General features: G+C 38.3%; 1 protein-coding gene across 2 annotated transcripts in view; it reads right to left on the bottom strand.

The window, feature by feature from the left end:
* Positions 1–12,180: 12,180 nt before the first annotated feature.
* Positions 12,181–26,021, bottom strand: part of LIN7A (lin-7 cell polarity scaffold A) — a 47,942-nt gene continuing 34,101 nt past the window's right edge. Inside the window, exons 3-6 of one of the 2 annotated variants that reach the window (XM_005519542.2) lie at positions 22,992–23,063; positions 20,431–20,640; positions 15,793–16,005; positions 12,181–14,245 (exon numbers count right to left, since the gene is read on the bottom strand). In XM_005519542.2, the coding sequence (XP_005519599.1) occupies positions 15,793–16,005; positions 20,431–20,640; positions 22,992–23,063 (495 nt within the window). In that variant the 3' untranslated portion in view covers positions 12,181–14,245. The remainder of the gene's footprint in view (positions 14,246–15,792; positions 16,006–20,430; positions 20,641–22,991; positions 23,064–26,021) is intronic. The other variant, XM_088055221.1, reaches the window with a different exon arrangement.

Below are 26,021 nucleotides of genomic sequence, written 5' to 3'. Positions count from 1 at the left end.
TCTGGTTCTCACTGTCATGGTTCTGTCTCCTTTGTATCAGCTATCAAGCTGACACTGGGAGCAGACACCACACTCACTTCTCCTGTGGGTCTATGCCTGTCAGGAGCTGTCTTTCTGATCCTAGGACTCCTACATTTTGTTAGCATTGTGTCTTGAGCAGCTGGGAGTCCTTCTGGCCTTTTTGTCTCATGCTGTTTGTAATGCTGCAAACTTCCAAAAGGGAATAGTTTGGCTGTAAAACTTCTTCAAATGGATGAGCACCATCCTCTTGGCTGCCTGCAGCAGTGAAGACATAAACAGCACCTAAATAGTAAGATTTGAGCTCATAATCCCTGCATGATTAAATGGGGATTTTTCTGGGCCTCATCCTGAGTTTCAGCATTCACTTTCCTCTTCCTTGCACACTCTGTGAGACTGTTTAGCTTGCCACAGCATAGTGAGTGACCTCCAGTGAGGGGTTCCTGTTATGCAACTGGCCAAGGAAGACACATCCCATGAAGGTGCTTCATGTGGTGGGAAAGCAGACACTCCACTGATCTGAAACTGTTTGATTGTTGGAAATATGGGTGAACTAACACCCGGTCTGGAAGAAAGTGAGTGTCCCATATTAGGAATTCACAGCTGGTGACAGAAAAATAAGGGGTTTCTGCTGAAGCCAGGAAGGTAAACACAGAAAGCAGGGAGGGCAGTGGTCACATGGCTGTGTATGCAGCTACTCAGTATGGAGTAAAAGGATGGTGACTGGGAAAAAGTTCAATAACTCTATAATTCCTTATGCTGAGCATGAAATAGAGGAGAAACCAAGTAAACAAGGGCTGAGGCAGCTGTATCCTACCAGTGCCTGAAACACATATTTCTCACAGGGTTTCACAAATTTCTCAGCTATATCCTGGGTAAATTTCCTGGTTTATTTCCTGGGTGAGACACAAAAATTAACTTTGAAACATGAAACTTGTTATTTCTAAACTTCCTAATAAATAGGACAGTGAAATCCTTTTTAGAAAAGTGTTAATGAAATTGGACTTCTCAAGCAGAAGTGGTTGCTCTATGGGGTGTCTTGACCATGTCTGCTTCCCACAACCTCCATCCCCATTGCTCTCTTTGCTGTGGAAGATAAGGATTATGAGAAAAAAAGAAGTATGTATTTTGGTGTATAGTCTTGCTTTAATACATTCTTTCAACAATAGCATGATTACTTACATTCTTTTTTATAAAGTGATTAGTCCTTTTTATTTTTACTGCTTTTTATTGTCCATTTTTCCCATCTATAGAGAGTTTTATTGTTGATAAGCAATGCACTTGTTTACATGAATAAGTTTGGTCCCATTTGGGTTGAATATGTACAGAAACAGCTCTTTATCTTCATGTAAACTCTCTTTTAATCAGATATAATGTATTATAAAATACAGCTAGACAGCTAGGTTTATTCTTGCTGCAACTCCACTGAAGCCCCTGGAGTTTCACCAGGAACAGATTTGGGCCAGAAGGCCTAGAATATAGTTACAATTTATTCATTTTCTCATGCTTCAAAAATGGACTGTTTATGCGCCAAGCTGTAAAGTGATATTCACGATGACTGAAGCCTGAAAAACATTAAAATATCCAGATCCTCTGCTCCAAATCCTCTGGTATCCGAAACTGTTCCTTTGCTTTCAAAAGGAGGGGTTTGCTGCTGCTGAGGGTAAACAAGGGCAGGGGCATGGCTTTGGTGCTCAAGCTGAAATAAGGACGAGCCTAGCTGATATTGAAGCTTAACTGTAGACAGCCTATGTCTCAGAAGCTGCCCCAGCCCCAAAGTCTGCCCAGTGCCCTCTGCACCAGCCCAGCCTTCCTGCTCCAGTGGCAGGAGGTTTCTGTTGATCCTTTTAGCTCAGAAACCCTTGAGAGACTTGCTGCACCATTCCCAGAGCCCCCTTTTCAGAGGAATTTTTCTTTAAATGTAAAGTACTGTGGAAAATCGCTTTTTATTGCAATTATAATGGATACAGTGGTTCACATAACTTGCAGTGTGCTTGAGAGCCAGAACCCACACTCTGTTCTCACACTGGCATATCAAGTACAATCATGTTTTCTGTTTAACTTGGCCATGATATCTAGAAGTAGGAGCTTGAAATTGTGCTCACAGTAACTGCAATGTTGTTTTGATGGCCTTGAATGCCGATCAGCTCTTACTGAATAGGTAAGATAAGGTAGGTACCTCCCTACCTAGCACAATAGTTATTGATAGATAGTAAGTGCAAGGAGCTCTTGAAGGACTCTTCCCCTGGAGCCTAATTATTTTCAAAAATACTTCACCCATCTGTTTATTTAGAAATAAAGTCAGAGAGAAAATGTTGCTGAACATGATAAAACCCTCCACTTTTTAAAGACAAATTTCAGACCCATTAAAAAGAAATCAGTATGTATAAAGCATTAGAGTAAGATGCAACGATGTTTATATTCACATCCTTTTGAACCAGTAGAAATACTTGTGCACAGGTATACTTTATATGTGCAGGTTTTAGCAAGTTCAAAGCCTAAAAAGGGAGTCTGTTTGGGGGAAGGGAGAAAACCAATATAGCAGTATTACCAGATTCTTTATTTAAAATGACATAGGAGTGCTTTTGGGGGGATTGGTCTTGTGATGTTTGACTGAGTCTTCAGCCCTCATATAATTTTTATTATATGCAATCCTTTACATAAAGCCCTTTACCATCATACTGCTACAGGCAATTTTTTCAGACAGCTCAGTGCCTTTAGAGAGGTTAGGGGCTCCTGGCAAGCAGCAGTTCTGCAAGGGGGAGATTCTGCATTCAGACACCTGAATAGCTCTGCTTGATTCTAATATTGAAGGTCACTTGGTTAAAAGCTGTGAGCAACACCTGCAACTGTTCTTCCTCTAATTACAGGAAGAAATGGGCCTGGAAAATATTTTGTGGTTTATGAATGCTTTTATGTTCCTGTTTCTTGTTACCTTTCGAAAAGGAGAAATGCAGTGTATAATCCAGTTGAAAATGTGGGTTATCTGAGAACTGCCTGTGCTGTAAGAATTAGAGCATTGCCTCACCATTAAACAGTCAAAATTTTCTGATGACATGCACACTCAAGCAGGATTTGGCAGGTCAGAGCTGACATCAGTGCTGTTCAGCATGGCAGACATGCAGACCTGGCCTCTAACTTAGAGCTGGAAGTAGGGAGAAGTGCTTCTGGATTAATTTTGGTGCTGTAATTCTCCCACTGCAATTAAATGAAATGAAGTACTTGGTAAGAGAAGAGTAAAAAACCCGAATCCATACTGAAAGCATATGATGTGCATCTGGGCCAAATATGACTTATATAGCCCTAGCCTGAACATTGGAATTTATAAGCATAACACCAATCCAGCAGAAAGCATAACACACAAATACTTATAAAATTAAAAATAATTCAGCAGCACCCAAAGATAAGAACACTATAATATATATTCTTTTAGTCTTAATATAAGTGCCTACCTTCAAGTGTCACCCTGCACTTCTGTGAGCTTTTACTCCCTCTGGCTTCTCCAGAGAAGGCTGCTGCAGCTGAGGCCCTTTTGGGTGCAGGAATTCAAAGCTGAAGAATCCTTTTTCCAGTGGGATTATTCTTTTTATAAAGCTCTGTGTGTGTGCTGGAAAAGCAATTTATTTTGCCACTAATGTGGGATAAAGCATCATTATACTACTCAGCTGTCACTGGAGTGTATTTGAAAGTGGTAAATCTATTTTGGGCCCAGTAGTAGTTCTAATCATTCCAGGCTGAATAAAAAAAATAGGAAGTACAGGACAAGGTCTGAACTCTGCTGCTCCACCCCTACCCTCCCCACCCCCCCCCAAAAAAAAAAATTAAATTCTGAAACATAGGGGACAGATTTTGTACAGTATGTAGGATTTTTTTTTTTAAATGCCATTTTTATAAAATGTTGAAGTACATAATTTTAAATATATGACAAAAAAAATCAACTGTTCTATTTAAAACATTGATATATACAGGAGTTAGGGACTTTACAAAATCCTATGGCAGATGAAGGCTCAAATTCTCCAGGGGGATTAGGTGTTTAAATATAGCTGAGAATCAGAGACTCCAGGTCCACAAGCTGGGTTAGGGATCCCCAGTGCCAAGGGTCTTGTCCTTGTAAAGTTATACAGAACACTGGGAATATCAGAAATTCTCGACATACAGGAGAGACACCTGGGCCCCAGTATAATCTCTGGGAATACATAATGTGAAGCAGGACTCTGTCTAAATAGCAAGAATTTGATGAAGAACCTGTCTTACTTAAGTGTCTTAATCTGGATTGGAATATAGTGTCTTTCCCCAGTCAAGATCAATCTGTCCATCTTTCTTTCTGTCTGTCTGCCTTTTCACCCTGTGCCCAAGCCCCGTGTTTCATGGTCTAAGCAGGGATAAATATTTCATCTACAAAATAAAAGGGGATGTGCAATTGTTCCCCTTTTATTAACTGGGTTGTCACTTACAGCTCTCTCTCATGATGTGGGAAGATGAGTTCGAGCCCTTTTCTGCCTGTGTCGAAGGGGCTGTTTTGATTAGGAGAGAAGAGGGTGTTTCAGGGCATGGTGTCTCCAGTGCATATTTGAGTCACATTACTGCATGGACTAAATTAGATGGTCCTTCCTTCAACTTGTATGATGGCTTTGGATTCTCAGACAATTTGCCCTTAAATCAGATTTCTCCTTCCTTTTCCCATGGGTTTTGCGGTGGATGAGTTACCTCAGGCACACATCTAGAGCATGTTGTTGTTTTATGTCTCTTATATTTCTGAGAAGATTTGGCTTCAAAGTGCAGTCTTGCACTATCTTAAGGACTGGTGAGTGTCATGGACAGTGACTCATGAATAATGCTGAAGGATAAAGCAATGTCCAGGCAGAAATGTTTTGTCCTTCTGCTGCACCACAGGTGGTATAATTTGGCATGATTCCTTACATACTTGTACTGTTCTGTGACCAGCATTTGTCACTTGGTTGTTTTTGTTTTGTTTTTTTTTTTTTAAACCTCTATTGCCTAAAACCCTGTGACTTAGAGTGACTTAAAGTGGTGACATCAATCCCACATCAGATTCCTGGGATTTTGCACATTTATGGATGCTAAAGCAGCAAGGCCCATCTCACAGTACATAGGCTGCATCTAACTGCTTACCTTGCTTGAACCTGCTTATCTCTCCCCTGAAAGGAAAAACTGATCAAAAAGTGTACTTTGCCTTGAATAAACCCATCTGCTATTACTAATGCATAACAAAGAACCAGGCTGCTGTTTATATTTCTCAGAAGTTGTTGTGATGTGGAGTGGCATCAAAATGCACAAAACCATTTTCCATCTGGGTCTCCAGGGAAATGTGGATGCTGTCCTTATGAATTTAAACAGCCTTTTTTCTGCTGCTTCCCAGGCTTCTCAGTTATAAATAATGCTGATCCTGTCCCTCTACTCAGCCCCAGTGAGGCCACATCTGGGGTGCTGTGCCCAGTTCTGGGCTCCTCAGCACAAGAGAGTCACGGAGCCCCTGGAGCGGGTCAAGCAGAGGGCAACGAAGATGATGAAGGGACTGGAGCACCTCTCTTATGATGATGGGCTGAGGGAGCTGGGGCTATTGAATTGAAGTTGTTGATTCAGCATCGTCTGTGTGCTGTGGACACCCACAGACATCATTCTTTGCCCCAGTTACTGCCTACCACTTCATACAGTCAGTTTGCTTGGCTTCTGTGTGCTGATCTCTGGCAGGTACTGTCCTGTGGTGAAACTTTTTGTACTCGTCAGCTAAAATATTGCAATTTGCAGCATCTAGAATTTAGGCTTCTTTTCCAATATATTGCAAGTTCTCTCTGTAGTGAATGAAGGAAAAGAGACATTTCCCATTATTAATATGAGATGGAAGAGATATAACTATCCATTGTATTTTCTTCAGTGACAAGTTGGGAATAGGATGCTCCTGCAGACAAACCAATAAACTACAGTACTTTCAATGGGGAAGGTGAGACAGTGGTTTTATGCTGCTACACTGGCTCAAGGAGAAACCCGTTAAAGCTGAGGTGGGAATTAGTACTGGCAAGGGAGAGAGGTGGAGGAGGATGATTAGAAAATTCTTCTTCTGTCTTCACTGGAAAAAAAAAAAAATATATATTATATTGTGTCAGTAACCATTACACAGATGTGGTGAATCACCTCTTGGAGATAATTGTTCCCTCCATTAGCTGCAGAGAGACTGTAGCTGCAATTAATTGCACCTTCACTGACACTGGTCTCTGAAAATAATGTCAGGTGTTTTGTCTGACTTCCAAGTCAATTCAGCTGCTTCAACAGTGAGTTTTACAGTCAAAGAAGCATGCCAAATCTTCATCTGATTTAACTTGGAACTATTATTTTTTTCCCTCCTATTTTTTTCAGCTTTGAAGATTGTCGTTCTTTGACTCTCGGCTTATGGAGCAAATTTGATTTAAGATTGCATTCATCTCCTTAGTAAGCCAGATCACCTGCGTAGTTGAACTGAATAATTTAATAAAGGCAAGATGACTGCTTCTAAGACATGCTTTGGAGGTGTACTAATTGTAATGCAGACAGCTGCTGAGGGTTCATTAGTTCAGCAAAGACTCCGGTTGGAAACTTTTTTGTATCACATGAAAATTACTTGCAGTTCATTGGAGTCTGACATTTTTCACATCCTTTCTCCATGCAGATTTAAACTAATCACCCTAGAATTAGCCAGGGATACAGGGAAGGAACCAGCCTCAGCCACACAAGCATCAGTGGAAGACTTGTTTACAGATGTCAGGAGATTATTATTTGAAGCAATTGGCATGCATTTTGACAAGATATATTTTTGGCCTTACCTTGCCTCAAAGTCTAAGTTTGGCAAACAGTTAGGTAGCACCGGACAATTCCAGGATAAGCATAGGTTTCCTGTTACCCTTCCTTGTCTAGGATTGTAACCTTTGTCAGAGTCAGGGGGTTTCTAATGGAACTGGAGACTTTGGGCTGCTGTTAAGCACCACAGTCACAGCAGGAAAACTGAACAGGACATCTGGTCCTTAACAAACAGTGAAGGCTGTCAGGGCCTCGGTTTTACCTCTGGAGCTTGCTGAAGGTAGGACTATTTTATCATTTTGACTTCCTTCCTCTGTCCTTTCTTCTAAACTGGTGCCAGTTTTCTGAGGGCTTCTCAGAGCCCTGTGTCAAGCTGGTGCTTCTTGGAGGCATTGCCTTCTCCCAGGCCTTTCAGAGAGGAATCTGCCTGAGAATATAAGATGTGATATACAAAATGTAGCTCCTAGTTTGTTTTCCCTGCTGAAAAAAAGGAGAACTGGTAGATGCCTGCACACTTCATCTAAATATCAAAGCCTTGATTAAAGCTGTGGTGCAGGAAGAAGAAGAAATTATAGGAGTGTCTAGAAGGGGAGAAATAAAAATGCCTCTAGAGCTAATCTGTAGATACACCTGGCTCTAATGATCCAGGATTCTGTTTGGGTGTCCCTCTGAGGAGGGAAGAGGCAGGCAGTGGTACAGACTGTTAGCATCATTGAGATAGTCACAGATACAGTGGAAACCAAATTTGATGGCTATCTTTGGCAAATTCCCCACTAAAAGCAGAGCAGCTGCTGCAGTGGGAGATTCTCGTCTTGTGTCCATTTGTTACTGCACCTGGTTTACATGGCTGCCTTCAGCAAGGCATGGAGATGTGCTTCACCTATCATTTACTTCAATGTAAATGATACACTTGCCTAGCATTTGGGACATTTTTTTCATCAGCACACGTACAATCTTCAGTAGCAGCAACAGTAGGTGAAGTGTGATCAGACCCTGTGTGCATGTTAGCCCATGTTAAACAATGTTTACATTAACCCCACAATTGTTACCCAGGTAAGAATATTGTCTTTATATTGCCATAATCCTATTGCTACTTGTCATTCTTAGCACAGAAAGTATTTACTCTTGTGATGTTATTCTACATGTAAATCGAGCTCAGTTCTGAACTGTTCACTCACTGTAAAATGTGTGGCAATATCAAACGATGGCTGCACAAATATCTGTGTGCAGCTTCTTAACGCTAGGAGCGAAGAAGCCCTCCGCAGAGACAGCGGAATGAGCAGCTCTCGGTGCCATGAGCATCGTTTTACACTAGGCGTCTCCCTTGGCATATTTATTCAGCTGCGAGCTCCACCTGCCATGCCCACTGAACGAGTCAGCAGAGGTAGGGATACGCAGATACATTCGTAGAAGGGGCTGTAAACCTGCTACCGTGCCATACACATAGTGGAGACAAACAGTGCTCAAAAGACAATCAGCACTTATACTTTAGTCTGAGTTAATTGATGCTTAAACCCCCTTCACATGACCAAGTTTATGTTTTCCTTTAGGGGTACTAAGACCCAACAGTGAATAGTTTAATTTCTTTCTGTCAACCTTATAGACAAGATAAGGGCAACATGCACAAAACTGGAGCTTGAGGGATGGTGCTGGTGTTAGTTCTGCACTTGTAGCATTGTGTTAGTAAAGAAATTAATAGTTTGTTGTGTTTGATCCCTGGAAGTTTAAGAAAGGCTCTTGCTTTCTCATTGATTGCTGATGGAAACTTACATTGAAATAGAATTTCAAAACAAATGAAACATTGGTTCCTGGATGTCTTTTTAAATGACACTTTCAGACTGAATGGCTGAAGGCACTGACTCAATGTTAGGATGCTGCCAGGAGTTGTTCATTTTCACCTGTGAAATTCCAGACAGACATGGGTCTACATGCCAGATGTGATGGATTTTCTTCACCTGTAAACCTCACTTGCTTAGTGTGTGCACAGTGACTCTGCCCCACTGTATGTGTGTGAATTCAGTGTAATGCCTCAAGCAGGTCAAGATGTCCATTGGTTCCAGACAAGAAGCTGTTTTTTAAGCCAGAGGAGGGTATGTGGTTGTTCCACAGTCACCATCACAACATAGAGTGCTTTGTCAGCAGGGAACTAAATGAAAGTGAAAATCATCACCTGTTGAAAAAGGGGTGACTCAGGAAAGAGGTGACATTTTCAACATATCTGTATTTTTTTTCAAGGTTTATCTACCATTTTTCTACCCTCTCAATGTATTTTCCCCCATGTATCCTTGAGGGCTAGTGCAATTATTTTGTGTAAAGCAAGTAAGACAGCTGAGTATGGTGGCCATGAGGGGGCAGCTAATGGATATGGAGTGCAAGTGAAGAGCAGAGCACTCCAGAAGGTAGACGTGGCAAAGCCTAAATACCATACTTAGCTGAAGAGATCATATGTGATCAAAAAGTGTCACTGCTCAGCCAACAGAAAACTCACATGGAAAGATGGGTAGGAGAATACTGCAGTGGGAAACTTGGAATAGCTTTGTGGTGACCTTTGGGGTCTTGCCAAAGGGAATTTGTGAAGCCAAAAGGTGGAGAGATAGGAGAGAGATCAGTGAAGAAATACCCTGCTCTATTCTTAGCTGGGGGCCACTCTTGCCCACCAAACTGTTCACGGCTACCTTAACATACTCAGAATTCTTCCCATGCTGTTTTAGCCAAGCATTTTGTCTTGTTCTTCTCAAAAAATGCTGTAAGAGACATGGTTTATCCTCCCAACATAAATTAGTAACTCATTCAGATAAAAATAATATTCTGTATTTCTGGAGAAATTTTCATGGACATGGGAAAAAATTTAAGTATCTTCCCTCTTCTGCACTGGCTACTCTGTACTTCAGAGGTTGTACTTTCTCTTTTCTTCCTTCTGTTTCAACAGAAATGCTATGGAAGTGTCTCCTGAGATGCAGGTTTTAATTGGGCCAGTTCACAAGCTAATTTCAGCCTTCCAACTGGTCATAAGTGCAACTGTCTTGGGATGTTTTGGGATCAAAACTAATTTTTGTCAAAATTAAAAGGCTGGGCAAGATTTACAACTTCAGGCTTAATATAGTTTTCCTTGAAACGAAAGTGAATTTGTGTGTCTACGTGTCTAACATACTCACTTTGAGAAAACATGCTTAGAATTCTCTCAACTTGAGGGTTGATGGTGGAGAGAAACTGTAATGGGACTAATGAAGAAAGTCTCTGTAGGACTGGGATATGTTTGGGTATCACCTTTTTGCAGCACAATCCAGCTTCACGTGTCTCAGAGAAATTAAGAGGTATTCCTCCACCCTATCAGCTCTTTATGATTTTGACAAAAGGAGCTGCACTTGCTGAATCATATGCTTCTCTTGTGGTTGATGAATTGACAAGAATATGTGAAAATAACTGTAAGAAATTAAATTGAAAGCTAATCAGAGATTAAACTCCTGTGTAACTTTTTTTCCTTTTGGATGTTGGCTGCTCCTTTTAGACATCTGCTTTTGTAATCTTTTTACTTAATCCTAGATAGCTGCAGGTTTTAGATTTCAGAACTGGGCAAGTTTCGCTATAACTATTGTTACCCCGAATCCCTATGGGGGAAGTTTAATGGCTGCCATTTTGTGCATCTCTGTAACCAGAAATCCAAAGCAATCATCTTTTTGGCTGCAACTATGGTAAAATGCACACACAATAGCCCAGTGTTGGGGGTGGCAGTACAGACTTCTGCTATTAGCATTCACAGGCTGAAGCTTGCTGCAATCTGCTCCTGTATGCACCACAACCAAAGCATTTTGCTAACAATACCTGTGCTGAGCTCTTAAATTTCTTAGAATGGTTCAAAACAGACATCTGTAGTGACAGGAACCTCCTTACAAACCAGAGTACGTGCAAGGCCTCTTGGTCATCTGAGCTATGCATGCAGAGGTTTAAGATTAGGGAATTCAAACACTGGGGACTTTTTATTTATTATTTCAAAACTGTGTATGACTGTAGCAGCAACACCCCCTCAAAAGCCACTATTAATTCCAAGCTAGTAGTTTAAGTTGTTTGGTAGTGGCTCCGCTTATGATCTTTTTAACAGAATGCCTTACTCTATTTTAAGATGTATGTCAGAGAGGTGGAATGAATCACATTTAATGGACACCTCTAACTCTTCAATTTGGAAACAGTGTAACCTCCACAGTCTGATTTTGGATGCCTGAAGGCAGAGACAATGAATTCATCAAAAATATATCTAAATCCTTCTGCTTGTTCAACCTGCATTCACCTCATGAACAAGCAGGGTTAACATGGGTCTGCTTGCAAGACTGTTTGAGCACATCCCTAATTCATCCTGACCTTCCCATGGCTAAGCACAATGAGTTCTCATCATATGTGTATTGCAGCAGGCAGCACATTCTTACAAACTGGCCCAGAATACTCTTAGGTTTAGAAATCTGTTTTGTTCTATTGAATGCTGGATATGGAAATGGTCTCAGTAATACTTATGGGGGGACAGTACTGCTTCTAGCTAATAATCCACTGTTTACACATGGAATAATCCTTAATACTTCCAGACATTTTTCTGCATAATTCTGAAGTTCAAGCTGGTGAGTTTTTTTGCTTCATCAGAGACTATGGAATTCTTCAACACCTTACAAAGTGCCAGTGTCACAAAAAGAAAAACTATGGCTAGCACAGTAGAGCCATCAACTTCACTAAGTAACTGCCACCAACCCTGAATCTCTACTACTATTAGATCCTGAATCTGGATCTTTGGTGTAAGTGAACATGATGCAGGAGTGCGTAAACATTTCTTGGAGTACTGCAATAAAGAAGCAAAAAAGGCATCATGGATCTCCTACCTCAGTTTGCTGCCAGTGCAGAGAAACATGAGGAAGCCCCAAAGGTAAATATAGGCAATAAAACTCGCTAAGTTGACTGAAAGAATATCAATTTACTGTAGTGTAACAGCAAAGGCCAGCAGACCAATGTGTTCAAATACAGTGCACAAAGACCTGCAGACCTGCATGTGGAAAAGGTTGCCTTTCCTGCACTTTTTCTGGAAAATAATTCAGCTGTGCACATGTGGAAGTACCATGTTGAATCAGGACTAAATACATTTAAATCACAAATGAAAATACCAGCTACAATGAAAACTGTATCAGAGGCTTAGGGACAGTGGTTATTCTGTGATTAAGTAGCTGTATGTTTTATTGATCAGTAAGGGGCATGAAAAGTAACAGAAAGTTATTTCTTCCTGTTTCCACTTCAAAATCATTGACAGTTCTTACTGTTAAATGTTGGCAAAGACTAGAATGTTAATTTTAATGTGTATAAATAATTTATTGAATCATAATATATGAAAATGAATTTTATATGCTTCTCTATATGAATGACAGTCCATTATTGAAATTTATTAATCAGCACATTCCACTCAAATTTTTTGAGGAAGAGGAGGGAAGGAGGTGGAGAGGCAGTTTGGAAAAATGCAGTACAGTGGGCTGACTAAATGTGAATACTTGGTCTCTGAAAATGCAGCTACCAGTGTAATTCAAATCATACTGATGAGATACAGAACAGTTATATGCAGTCATAATAACAACTTACATACTGTCAATATTAATAGCAATGCCTGTTTGAGAACAATTTTAAAATAGGTATGTACAGTTTTATTAAGTATAAAAAGACACCGTGCAGAGTACAATACAATTAATTTCATCTCCAGTTCTGGTAGTTCTCAAACTCCACTGTCTTAATTTATATTGTCACCAGTGACCGCTGAATATAATTACCTCTCTGTATAAAATGAGGCTTCTCTAGATGAATTCATGCTGTTTGGTTTTAAAAATACAGTAATTTCCTTTCAATGGCTACTTACACTGATCAAACACTGTCAAGACTGTTGGCTAGCTTGCATTTGGTTTCTAACATATGCTATGATAGTACCAATTTCCCCTGTTTTACTTTGTTTCTCTCTGTTTGAGAATAGACCCTCCAATATACTGTTTCTGACTTTGGTCCAAGTTCACAACCAGAACACTGTTTTCTGACCATTTCTACATTCCATTCCTCACATTACTGAACTTTCACTGACATCAGCAGAAGTTTTCAACATGCAATGACTGTATAGTTTTCCCCTAATCTCCTTTTCTCCCCCGAGTCTTTTCTAATGAAGCATAGAAGGCATGTAAAAATGATCACTTTTTTTAGGATTTGGGGGTTTATTTTCTTATTTTCTTGAAAGCAGATGATATTTATAGCCTTCCAGCTTTGACTATCTTCTTTGGAAAAGCAGACATGTAAACTTAAGAACTTACAGATTTTGCTTGCACATTCCAATCTGGTTTAATTAAAAAAAAAAAAAAAAAAAAAAAAAAAAAGTCAGAACTCTAATTTCAAATTGATTTAAATGATAATGTGTGAGTCTTAAAAGAAACAATTTACACTTCCTCCTCTCTAAAATATATTAACATTAGACTGGAAAATAAATTAAACAGTACAGAAATGCAGAGATTATGCTATCACAGTAATATCTGCCAAACAAAGCTTGGTCTTTTGCTAACATTAGCTTACTACATTTGCAATACATGCTAAGCAAAGACCCTACTTCTCTAACAGGTACATTCAGACAATATATATTTTATGGAATAAATATATAATATATCCAGTTATAGATTTCTGAATAGTAACTATAATAGATACAAGCAATACCTACATTTAAAAATACAGTTCTAGGCTTCCCTAACTTTACTACTAATAAAATTAAAGTTGACCTAAAACTCTCTCACTCTGTTGATGCATAATAAAATATATGGAAACACCAAGAGTAAAAAGCCAATTGCTTCTACAAATGGAATACTTTATAAATATAGTAAATTGCTATTTCCAGAGAGTAATCTGAAAATTATAAACAGGAAGTTAGGTTAAAACAGCTCTACAATATATAGTACAAAGTGGTTATGAAGTGTAATGTATGAGTTTGATGTCTGTGGCAAAATTTTGAACTGATGTTTTTAATTTTTGGAGACAACTGTAGAGAAAGATCCTGCTCTGAAAAGCAGCTGATCTTAACCTCCTTAAACTAAACTTTTATTGACTAGAGAAAGCCAACTAGAAATTTGTCAGAGTAAGGAGTGCAAGATGAGATCAAACAGAATTATTTGGAAGCCCTGGACTTCGCTGTTTCATAGGGTTTACCAATCATGCTGTTCTCATTAGGAACAGAGTCACTGAAGGTATCTGTGACTGCTGTGTGCTGAAAAGCCTTATCATGATGGTACCCTCCCTATGGCACACTTTAGTCTGGTACACTATCTTCTCCAGATGAATTCTGTTTCATGTTCCTGTAGTATGCTTTTGCTGGAATACTAGAGTACAGCTCTGGTTGCTTGATTACTGAACTCTTGATTGAGGCTTCTTCTTTCTTGAGAATAACCTAGAATTAAAGAAACATTCCTCAGAGCAAGCACAAAGAATTGAGGAATTAATCTGCTGGCTGTCTCTGCCTGCCCTTCTCCCCTTTCACTTTAAAATCAGCAAAAAATTCTTTACTTGCTAATGAAATTATTTAAATAATTTATTAATTATTTTAATTAATAATTAAAATTATGAAAAAAAAATTAAAAATTAATGTGTATGTCTGTCTCCTGGAATGTCCTTGTTTTACACAGAAACCCCAAATGTACTTCATGAAATACTACGGTTTATACTTGTCTGAGTTGAGGCCCTGAGCTGGGATTCAAAACCTTCTCAGGGCCCTTGTTTGCATCAACAAATCCAGAATTCTGGTGGTCACAGAACAGGGTGATTACAAAGTGGGTTTTCCCCTGAATTCCAACAGAGGTCAGTGTCAACACTAAGGATGAAACCATCACTGGGAGCTTCAGATTTTGACCATTTGGGGACTTTCTGACTGACTTGTTGTCTCTATAGTACATGCATACTGTTTTGGGAACAAACAGCTATGAGATGAGGGTTTGGATATAAATCATTGGGACATGCTCCCTACTTGATTTTATTTAGGCAAATGGAGCATATCTGTAAATGTATTCCTAGCACAAACTCTCACTTATTTCAGAAAAACTGCATATACAGAGAACCTCTGAACCTCACATGCCACTGGGAGACTTGCAAGCCTCTTGGAAGCTATTGCGATACTGAATGTCAGTCACGAGTGTGTGAAATACTTCCTACCAAACTGTATCCAAAAGCAAGCACTTACAGGTGCCCTGCAGAGTAACCAGAATGAAGTTTGGGTTCCCTGTTGCAAGGAAGAGGCTTGGAAGGCTTTTCTTCACCTACCACCAGCAAATCTTGATGTTTTATTGCAGAGTGGTAACAGACTAGCTGAAAATGCTTTAAACTATCTAGATCTGGTGGCATATTCTTATTTGTCATAAATGCTCTGGTTGTTAATATAAAAAAATGTTCCCAGGACTTCTTTCACTTGCAGATAAGCCAGAAGTGCACAGTGGCTTTTGATCTCAGGATTATCAGTTGGAAACTCTTTCCAGAATTTGCTAAGTGCTATTAACCTCTTTTCAAAACACATTTTTACTGGGGAAAAACATGTGGAAATGTACCAAAGAATGAGCACTGCTCATCCGGACTGCAGTAAGTGCTGGCTGGGCCCTCAAGGGTACCTCCAGGCCCCTGACTGTCCCCCTTGGGGCTCCCTCCGTCTTGTCCACAGCCTGGGACCTCATGTCAGCTCCTAGGGTCATCATCTCTTGTCCCAGCAATGCCCCAGCAGGGCCAGTCTCCAACACCCCATAGCCCTGCCCTTCCCAGCCATGGGGTCCCACTCAACTGGGCCCCCTGTCTCTAACCCCACGCAGGTGCCCAGGTCTGGGGCTGCCCTGCTCCTGTCTGGGACTGAGATGGGCTCTGGCACCACATGCTGCCCTGACAGACGCCTGGAAGTGGCTGGCCCTGGTTGGGTGCTGTCAGTGGACTTTAGGGAAGAACAATGAATCCTCTCACCTACGACATATGGTTTTGCTGTGTGCTTTGCTGCTGTTGCTGCTGCTGAATGAGCAATTGCTGCTGTTGCCGGCGCCGGGCTGTTCTCAGTTTTTCAAAGCGAGCCTCCATCTCCTCCAGCACCTTGGGAGTGTAGCGCACCACCAGCTTCACGCTGTCCTTGGCCGCCTTCAGCAGTTCCACCGCCTTCTCGTGGTGTTCTCCTTCCACACTCTGGGAGCAGGGAGAACAGATTTAATAGTGAAAATGGTGCTTTGATCTAAAGCTGTGTCTTTTTCATATAGAAAGCTTGTCAGAGTTTTATGTAGTTTCCATACCTTACATTTTTTAAAGGGACCACTAAAAAGAAAGTGTTAAGTGAGACTAATGCACGCTGGGCATGTATTGATTTTCAAGCCCTGATTTCTATGCTAATGTTGCTTGGAACAGTAAATTTCCAAAACAGGGAGGTGACTTGGCTGTTAAACAGAGTATTCAATTTCTACCATTAAGTGGACTGAGTGGAGTCATATGCTTTTTAGGCATATGCATTGTAACACACCTTGAGAACAAGGGAAAAAAATTCTAATGGTGCATGATAGTCCATGTGTTGTAGAACGTGTTCTAAAAAACAAGAGTATCTCTGCACAGAAGAAAAAAACCCAAGCCTGAACATCTGCAACCTTCACATGGATTTTAGATCATCTAAAAATAAGCCTTTTTCTTCCCACTTAAAATAAATCAAAGTTTTACTACCTGCTGTGTTTTAAAATTCTTATGTATACCATGCTTTTGGAAATATAAGTCTCACCTTAAGAGAAAGTGTATAAAATTTGGCAGTGTTTTATATTTCCTTTTTTGCTTGTAAATCATGGTCAGTATGGCATGGCATGGACATTCAGAGGATATTCAGTAGTGTCATTTTGGTTTTCCTGCGCAACAGCATGAATTTCGAACAGGCTATGAGTAAACATTGTAACCTCCTAAGCTACATGAAGTAGAAACATTTGTTTGCTTTCAAAGTGCTGGATGGCTCTTATTGACACCAGTAAGAAATTGTGATTGTTTTGTAGGGGAATAGTGAGATGGTGTGTTTTAATACTTCATTCAACAACCTAGCAAACTGTATTTAATTCATGCTTGTTTGTTTTCTCTCCTGTTTGTCCCCAGCCTTGTTCTTCCAGTTTAGACAGTATTTTCTAATTAGAAATGAAGGGTTTGACTTTGTTGCTATCCAGGTCAATGGAAACTCCAATTGATCTGAATAGTAATGATACAGAATTAAGCCTAATGCTCTGAGCCATTAGCAAAGAGGGAAAAAAACAAAGGCAAACATAGCGCTGCTAAATACAAATCCTGCTCTCTGAACACACCTCACTCATATCTTGACAACCACAGTTTTCAGCTGTTATTAATATGATTATACTTTATTATATATTATTTATTAATATATAATATATATAATATAATATAATATAATATAATATAATATAATATAATATAATATAATATAATATAATATAATATAATATAATATAATAATATATATAATATATAATTAATAATATATATATTATATATTAATATGTTATACTGCTCTTAATGTCTTTATTGCTGCACACGCTCCAATTTTCAAGGTATTACAAAAACTTTATCTGCTTAACAATGGTTGCACAAGTGAAACAGCAGAGGCCCTTGGAATGGGGTAAAGGAAAAGGCAAAGGGAGTTGTTTTGCTGTTGGAATTCTTCTGCCTCTGCAGACCTCTAAGGCTGTGCTGGCAAAGGACTCCTGATGATATCGGTCATTTCTACACAAGGTACTTTGCTGACTGGATTATGCTGGTGGGGGACGTTGCAAAGATCTGACACACTCATGTTACTTTAGAACTGCCCACCAAATGGGTAAAATTGTTTTGCAAAGTACATATTTACTTAACATATAATTTTTCATTACATATATACACTTACTCCTTTTTTTCTGTTATTGCATTGGCAGATTGCATCAAAGAGAAGAATATAAAACACTATAGAGACAAGAACAGCTGAAAGAAATAATGTGTGGGCAAATATAAACCATTACTCTATCCTGGTTCATAGGCTTTCCATAAATCTAAAAGAAAAAAATTCACTTTCCTGAAGACAAAAAGGAAAATCTATTAGCCCACAAATTGGGAGACTGAGAATATTTCGATTAGGTATCCCTAAACAAATACTTAGCTGACAAATTAGTCATTATAAATCTATTTTGCATCCTTTCTGTATCTGACTCACACAAGGTATCTTACAAATGCAGAATCTTTGCCAGATATCAACAGGCACCAGCAAGTGTTTTTGTCAAGCCATCTGCAGGGCTTGCTGCTTTCAATTTCCTTTACTTTTAGGGGGTGTGGGACAAAAGTATGTAACAAAATCCTCAGCATAATGAGAAAACACTGTTTTTTAACATGCAGTGAAACAGCTCAAAGAACACTCTTCCCAGTCATGCTGGGATAACAAATCTGGATTCTGAACACACAGCTCTAATTTTATGCTGCTAATTATGAAGTTGGATAACCATCAGTGATTGAGCACAAACAAGTTACAGATATTTCATTTCATGTCCCACCACTGAGCCGTCTGTTCTACTGTACATACTGTATATTATTTGCTTTTCTCCAGCTAAATTAACATATGAGCTAAATTAACAACAGAGTGAATTAGTCCCAGTGAACAAGGTTAAATTTAGATTTTTTTGGTCCCGTCTCAAGCTGTCTGCAAACAAATAATCACTTCTGTAATTTCTGCGTTTTTGCATATTATATTGTGTGGGATTATTCAGCCCAAGACCGGTTTATGAACAGTTGCTCATTACTCTGAGGGTGGTGAGGCCCTGGAACAGGTTTCCAGAGAATTTGTCCCATCCCTGGAAGCTGAAAGTCAAGTTGGATGGGCAATGTGCTTTAGTGGAAGGTGTTCGTACCCATGGTAGAGCAGTTAGAACAAGATCATCTTTAAGGTCCCTTTCAACCCAAACTGTGCTATGATTCTGTGATTATTTCAAGTATGCAACTTGATTTCAAACTTTGAATTCTGTTGTTTAGACTCTGAATGCAAAAATATTTCTCTTGCGTCTCTAAACCAACTTTCTCATGTGTCCACATGCAATTGGGAATTTTGTACTATGTTTTTTTCTGTATTACCTAAATATCTATTCTAGAACACATGCATAAAATTTTTGACTGGAGAATCATAAAATAGAGGTGAAAAGAGGGTTGAATTCAATGTCTTGACTTCTGAATATTTACCACTTTCCTCTCTGGACTTTGCCTAGACACTGTTGACAGTAAAAGGATTTTTCAAGAACCATCCATTAATTAGTAAATTGAAACTATTTTCATCCGCCTTTTTAATCCCTTGTTGAAAGAAACAACAACAAAATTCTTTGATCAACTTTAAATCAGTGAAGTTGAGGCAACCAACTTCCTTAAATATTCAATTTATTTTTTTCTTTAAAGTGAAATAATCTCTTCAGTGAATTTTTCTTTCCTTTCTCATTGCTATTTGGTACAAGCATGTTTTCAGGACTCGTATTTCTCTTTTGAGACCATGATAGTTGGTAGAAGGAATGGGAAAAAGTCTGAAGTGTTAGACAAAATCTTCTAACAAAAGTGTTAGAAGAGAAAGGGAATAGCTAGTGTTGAGAGAAACAGATGAAAACATAGAAACATTTTTATTGTTTATGGGCTTTCAACAAAGAAAAAATTTAAGTTTTAAAGTCTTAGATTTCTGACTGGACTCAGAAACTGCTACTCTGTGCCTTCGGTGCATTTAAATACAAGGTAAAGTGGAGGTTTGCATGGAAAGACTACATATTCATAAAGGGAAGGGCAAGGATATATGAATGAAATGTATCCTTATCTTTTCAGTATTTTACATTCCTTTGTAAAGAGAACAAAAAGAAAAATGAAAGGCCGAATTTGACCTGTATAGTGGAGTCAGAGCCTTATGTGTCCTCTACACCAACAGCCCTTCTTTTTTTACCTCCATATTGACAATCACAGTGAAATTACTACAAAATGTTCACCTTGATTTACAAGAAAAATGATGATGTAAAAAATGTACCTTTTTACCAAGCACACATACTCCCTGTATGGGAACATTTGTACAGCTGATTTCTCTGACAGGTATCACAGCTGGATGAATATCACTAAAAGAAATCTAGAATATACTCTCTACTGAAAATCAGCACCAGATGTGCTTACCAAATTTCTTTCAATTTTAAGTGTTCCAAGGCTCTGAAGGTCACAAGACTACACAAGTGCCGCTGTGTCATCACTGTGCTTGGAAAAGGCTGTGTTCCTCAAAGGCTATGAAATGAAAGTCTGTTATTAAGCTTTTACTGCAAGAAGAATTTACAAAATTATCAATTAAGGCATTGTAAATTAGGCAGGTAGTGTGGATTGGAAATGAAGCTCTTCAAGCACTCTCCATTACAACAGAAATTGTAATGGCACAAAATTGTTGGTGGAGCTCTGCCTCACTACACCACAAACAGACATTGAAGGGTCTCTCACAGAACTAATTATTTTTGTTTTGTGTAGCTGCATTTTAAATCATGATGTTAGAACAGCTGTGAAAAATGAAAATTCAGATGAAAATGAAAGCAAATTTCCACATACCACTCCATTAACTGAAAGCAGCTGGTCCCCACGTTTGAGCCCACCATGCCTTTCTGCCACTCCTCCAGGAATGATGCGAGAAATATAAATAGGTGAATTCTGTTCCTTTCCTCCCATGACATTAAAGCCCAGGCCCTCCTCAGTCTTTGGCAGCTCCACCACTCGTGGGTGTGAATGGCCTTCGCTTGCAGCAAATGCAGCAACTGTTGCCTGGAAGAAAAAAGAATGATTGATTTGGCTATTTAGGGGGAACAGTGATAGACATTTTGTTGCTCATTTGCAGGAAGAACTCCTTCCTGTGAAAACATTTCAGTATTGTACTCTGACATTTTCTGATTATCTGAAAATAGTTTAAAATCATCAAGTTCTAAGCCAATGTTTTTGAAATAAAGGAATAAACAGAGGAACAAAGAGTTTAGGTGACTTATTGAAGATAATACAGAAAGTTACCAGCAGAGTAGTTACCAGAAGTTGGCACCAGGAAGCCTTACTCTGTGGTTGTGCACCCTTATGATCATTAGTGCATTTCTTCTTTGCCTTTTCACAGGGAGAAAATTTATTCCTGTGGGATAAGATAATGGGATCTCTAATGTGTTCCTAGTTGAAATAAAGTGGATGAACTGAATTGTTATCTCTCTGCTTGCTTTCAGATTTATGGAATTATTTATTTTAAATCCTCCGATTATGTTCTTAAATTAAAAGTTTAATTTATAATCTGTGAAATCTTGCAAACTAAGTAACTTCTGGAACAGGAATAGGAGGTTTTATTATATAATTCTGTCAAAACCTTTATTGAAAAATGAAGTCTAAACAACAGAAACATAAATAAATTAGAAAAATTTAGACTGAACTTATTGAAGGGGAAGAAAAAACCAGAAGTACCATACTGTAAAGCTTGCATCGAGGAGAATATTACATTTATACTTGATTTTTCACTACAAGCATTTTCTTACTTATTGGTCTTAATAAATCATTAAATAAACATTAAGAAAATATTTTTATTTTTAAAATGTATTTGTAGTTCAAACTGCTTGAACAATTTTGCATTACACTACTATTTTTTGAGCATCCTATAATGCTTATGCTTAATAGAAGCTAGTGGATGATGTGACATAATGGATCATTCTCAATTACATGTTTTTGCACATGCAGAACTTGTCATCATGCATACATATTATGTCAGACATGAATGCACTAGGAGAATGAAATGCAGACAGCCCAGAAATAACCAGGAAATATTGCGATATTGAAACATTGCTCTGTAACCTGCTGTTCTATATGAGTAAGAAATGAGAATGGGAAACACTAATTGGACTTCTCCCCATTTACTAAATAACATAGCAATAATCTCTATGTTTATTTGCAGTGTAAACAAATCAGGATTTAATATACACATTTCTCCATATAGAACCAAAGAGCTTATAAGTTTACATTGACCATTAGCTTTCAATTAGAAGGTTAAAATCAGAAAAATGGCCTACAGAAAAGAAAGTCCTATTTAATATGGAAAATACACTGCAATTTACACTATATCAGGTTATTTGCTGCTATTATAGAGCTTGCCTCCCTAAAATATGCTTATATCATTTTGTAACACACTCCCAACCTTCCTCTTCCAATACAGCTTTAAATTAAAATCTCCAAACATAAATACTTAACGGTAAGAGATCTTAGTTCCACTAGGACTTCAGGGAGTTTATGTTCATAGGAATAGGACAATAAAGAAGTAGCTCTAAAAAAGATTTATGGGTTTTGTAAGTTATTTTGCATAGAGTCTGCTATACCACATAAAAGACAGTGTTTTGTGCAAAATGATAATGGGAAAAAGAAAGCCATGGTGGATCCCCTTGTTTGGAAGCATCTACTTTTGTGCATGTTATGAAAATACAGAGCATATTTCATACTGGCACATAGAATGGGTTCTTTCATGGTTGTGCGAATTCCTTTATCATTTCAGGAGCAGCAGTAACGTAGCTGTCATTGTCTAAGGATATAAGAAAGGCAGGTCCACATGGACAAAGAGACAATATATTTTATTAAAACAGACAATGTATCAGAAAAAAACCAAAAAAACAGGCTTACATTTATCTGTGGCATCAATAAAATGTTGATCAGGCCATTTCTGTCACTGTTCATCCTTACCGCTTGCTCAGTATCTACAGTTCCCATTAGTTAAAAGGGGAATTTTGTTTAGTTTCTACCTCCCAAATAACTGTGTCCTCTCTGGATGAGATGTATGGGAAAACAGTCCATTAAAATATTGGTTGTTGCAGACAGACTGCTACAGAAGAACCAGTAGATTTGCTTTTGCAAAGCAACTTTTCAAAAAGCATCATATTCCATAAAATCATTCTCTTTTCTTAAGCTACAGAAGCAGCATAAAGGTTGAAATTTTCCATTATGATTGTTACCTGGGAAGTAGCACTGGTTCTAGACTCTGGGCTGCCACTGATGTCTAAATTTTCTTACAGTGTACACACGAATACCTGAAACACACACGCGCACAGTCAATTACTAGATCACTTTGGGAACACATATTTCAACAGCTGCAGATATCCTACCTTTGCAGTGGCCCTGGCTCGGAATTCGGGGCAGCCATTAACAGTTATGGTTTCATGCATGTATTGATACACCTAAAATGTTCATGAAAATAAAATGAAATTAATTATAGGAGCAAAACAAGGACTTTATATTAACCCAGACAGGAGAGTCCCTTTCCCTCATAGAACTAACTTTCATTAATCTGTATTCATGCTATCACATAGCCAAATGTCTGCTATACTTGAGCACGCTTAGGTTAACAGAGAACATCAATCTGTGTTTCTCACAATACTTTCTAAACTTTACATCTTCCAACACAACTCTTTTCCACTCTCTAGCAAGTAGTTTCATAAAACCACAACAGTTAAGTTCTGTTATCAAAAATTTGTGTTTCCAGGCAACTGCATTTGTTGAATGCAAACGATATCAATTGACCTGAGTGGTGTCAGCCTCCAAGAATGGCTTCTTTGGTCTCTGAACTTTCTTATGAACTAAAAGACTTAGGAAACTGATGTTAAAAAATATCTAAGATGCTCAGCATACAGAAGAATACTGCTCAGCTGAAGAATGGAAGTGAACATAGTTCTGGTGAAAGATCACAGTACTACCTGCCACCAGCCATTAACTAGGAATAGTGGAAAGGGGTTGACAGTCTGGTAGGTCAGGTCAGACCTGGTCACTGAGTAAGATTATCCTTTAAAAAGAAATTGTACATACATATAAATTACATAAAATCAACATATATATAACTTTCTGTCATTTTTTTTGTGGTATTCATTTTTGGCCCACTTTCTCTGGTCCTTAACTCTCCCTTTTAAACATCTCCAGTAAAGAGAAAAGAAAGGGCTTTGTCTTGCATTGCCTTTGTTCTCTAGATTTGTCACACTCTCAGCGGAAAAATAACAATCAAAGCCTTGATACTAGCCAGTTATTTTGAAAGCAAGCTTAAAAAATAACAATATTTATATATAATATACACAAAGTTTTTTGGAAGACAAATGTGAATGGAAACAAACCAAACCTTCTCTTTAACTTTCTTCTAAAATCACAAAACTTAAAAAAAAAAGTTCCTATATGCCACTGATTTACTGTAGGCATTTTCTTGACCTAATTCATCAGAAATTTTGTCGTTTCATGTGCTTTATGTCTCAGGCTGCACTCCTCATCAGAGACAACCTTTATTGGTAAAGTATGTTAGTTTTTACAGCAATCTCCTTAAGTTCCTCGAGGAGGGCAGATTCAAATGCACTTTCAAAAATATATTTACCTTTCACTCATTTGCTGATGCTTTAGCTGAAGTGCCAAAACTTTCCTCTTTGGTAATGTGAATGTTACTTTGGAGAAGTACTTAACTGACCTGCAAACAATGGCTTGTCCCATGCATAGGCAAAAGCTGCCCATCCCCCTGTCTGATGACTTGTTATGCAGTACCATAAGGATGCATCTCTCCCCACTGAGCCTGTTAATATGCAACTTAACACACTGACAAGCATATGCTGCAAGCATCTAAACAACATTAAGATTTGTGTCTCATTTCTGACTTCAGTGGATAGACATACTGTTAATCAAGCACTCTTAAGTAGCAAAATGTTTGGGGATGACTGACAGCCAAACCTTTTTTCTTGGGGTATCATACATAAGGAAAAGGCAAAAAAGGAAAGGAGATAACAAATGTGATGCATTTCAGAGATCTAAAATATGACAAACACTTCCACAATACAGCTAAAGACTCTTTGTCTTGACTACTGTCAGCACATACATCATTCTAGAACTGAATTTAAAAAAAACCCGAGCCAATGAAGAAAACTGAGACAAGGGTAGCATCAAAAATCTGAAAATCTTCCTGCTTTCTCTGTTTGAAATGAAATCTTGCTTCCATTGGGACACTGACCACAGAAGAAACCAGGATTTTGCCCTTATTTGTAAACATCTGGGAAAAGAAAGCACTTTTAGAGTCTCTAAAGGATTTCTGGCTTCTTATGTTTTAATACTGGATCATACCATCATAAAAGTGGGTTGAGCCTATATACTCAGCATTATACTGCACAGATCAGTTCAGTGTTTATTGTATTATGTTGTAGGATGTACTATTACATAAGAAGAATTACTGCATTATGTAAGAAGAATACTGTGTAATTGCAGTAATGAATCATTATGTACTTGTTTCTTCAAAACCCAGAGTGTACTGAACCATTAATAATGCTGTATTTTCTTCAGGTTCCCCTTCATCTTAAAACATGACAGCAGATCCTACATATTATTTTTGCTTGCACAGCTTTAAATGCTGTGGCTTGCTAAAATGTCTAAAGGAATATATTTGAATATTGAACTATGATGACATTAAATTGTTTCGAAAATAGTCACAGTATTCCATATAGAGGAACAGTTACTAAAAAGTTCTTTAAAATATTCATGACTAAGGTCGACTATCATAAAGGTGAGCTGATAATGATACATTCATGTCATTGTTTGTTAGGTTTGAAGTCATAACTTCCTGTTGACTGCATCCTACCAGTAACTACCTGGTAGACTTTTTAATATCCTGGTAACTAACTTGTATACTGATGAAAGAACAGACCCACAAGTGTGTGATTAAATTAGTAAGATAAAAAATAATCCAGCAGCTCAAAAACTTCTGGAAAAATATGATCAGCAGTGTCATATAATCCTTGGGTAATCTGTAAATTCTCAATGCTAACAGATCTAAAATGTTGTTCTGCAAAGAGTTATTACTGATTATGGTACCTACAGCACAGTTCAGATAAAGAGCCCTGCATGTCAGATCTCACTGTCTGTAAGCAAAAGATGTGACCAGTTCTCAATGTTTGCTTGAGGCATTTGTAAATCTAATTATTCTGACTGTTAAATAATGCTCAATGTAATTTGAGTTTAAGAATGATAAAACATATACACGCACGTAACTTTCTTATTTCTAAGTCAGTGTGATAACCAAACACAGATTAATCGTACCTGCTCTACCAAGCACCTTAAACTCTTCATAGGGTTCAGATGTAATCAGGGCTCATTTCTGCAATGCACTGAAGTCAAGA

Source organism: Pseudopodoces humilis, chromosome 5, assembly GCF_049639895.1.
Source record: "Pseudopodoces humilis isolate 2021_Gansu_Grassland_sample_001 chromosome 5, ASM4963989v1, whole genome shotgun sequence".
NCBI classification, from domain to species: Eukaryota; Metazoa; Chordata; class Aves; order Passeriformes; family Paridae; genus Pseudopodoces; species Pseudopodoces humilis.
The sequence above is the reverse complement of the archived record's forward strand: the minus strand, read 5'-3'. Positions and strand labels throughout refer to the sequence as shown.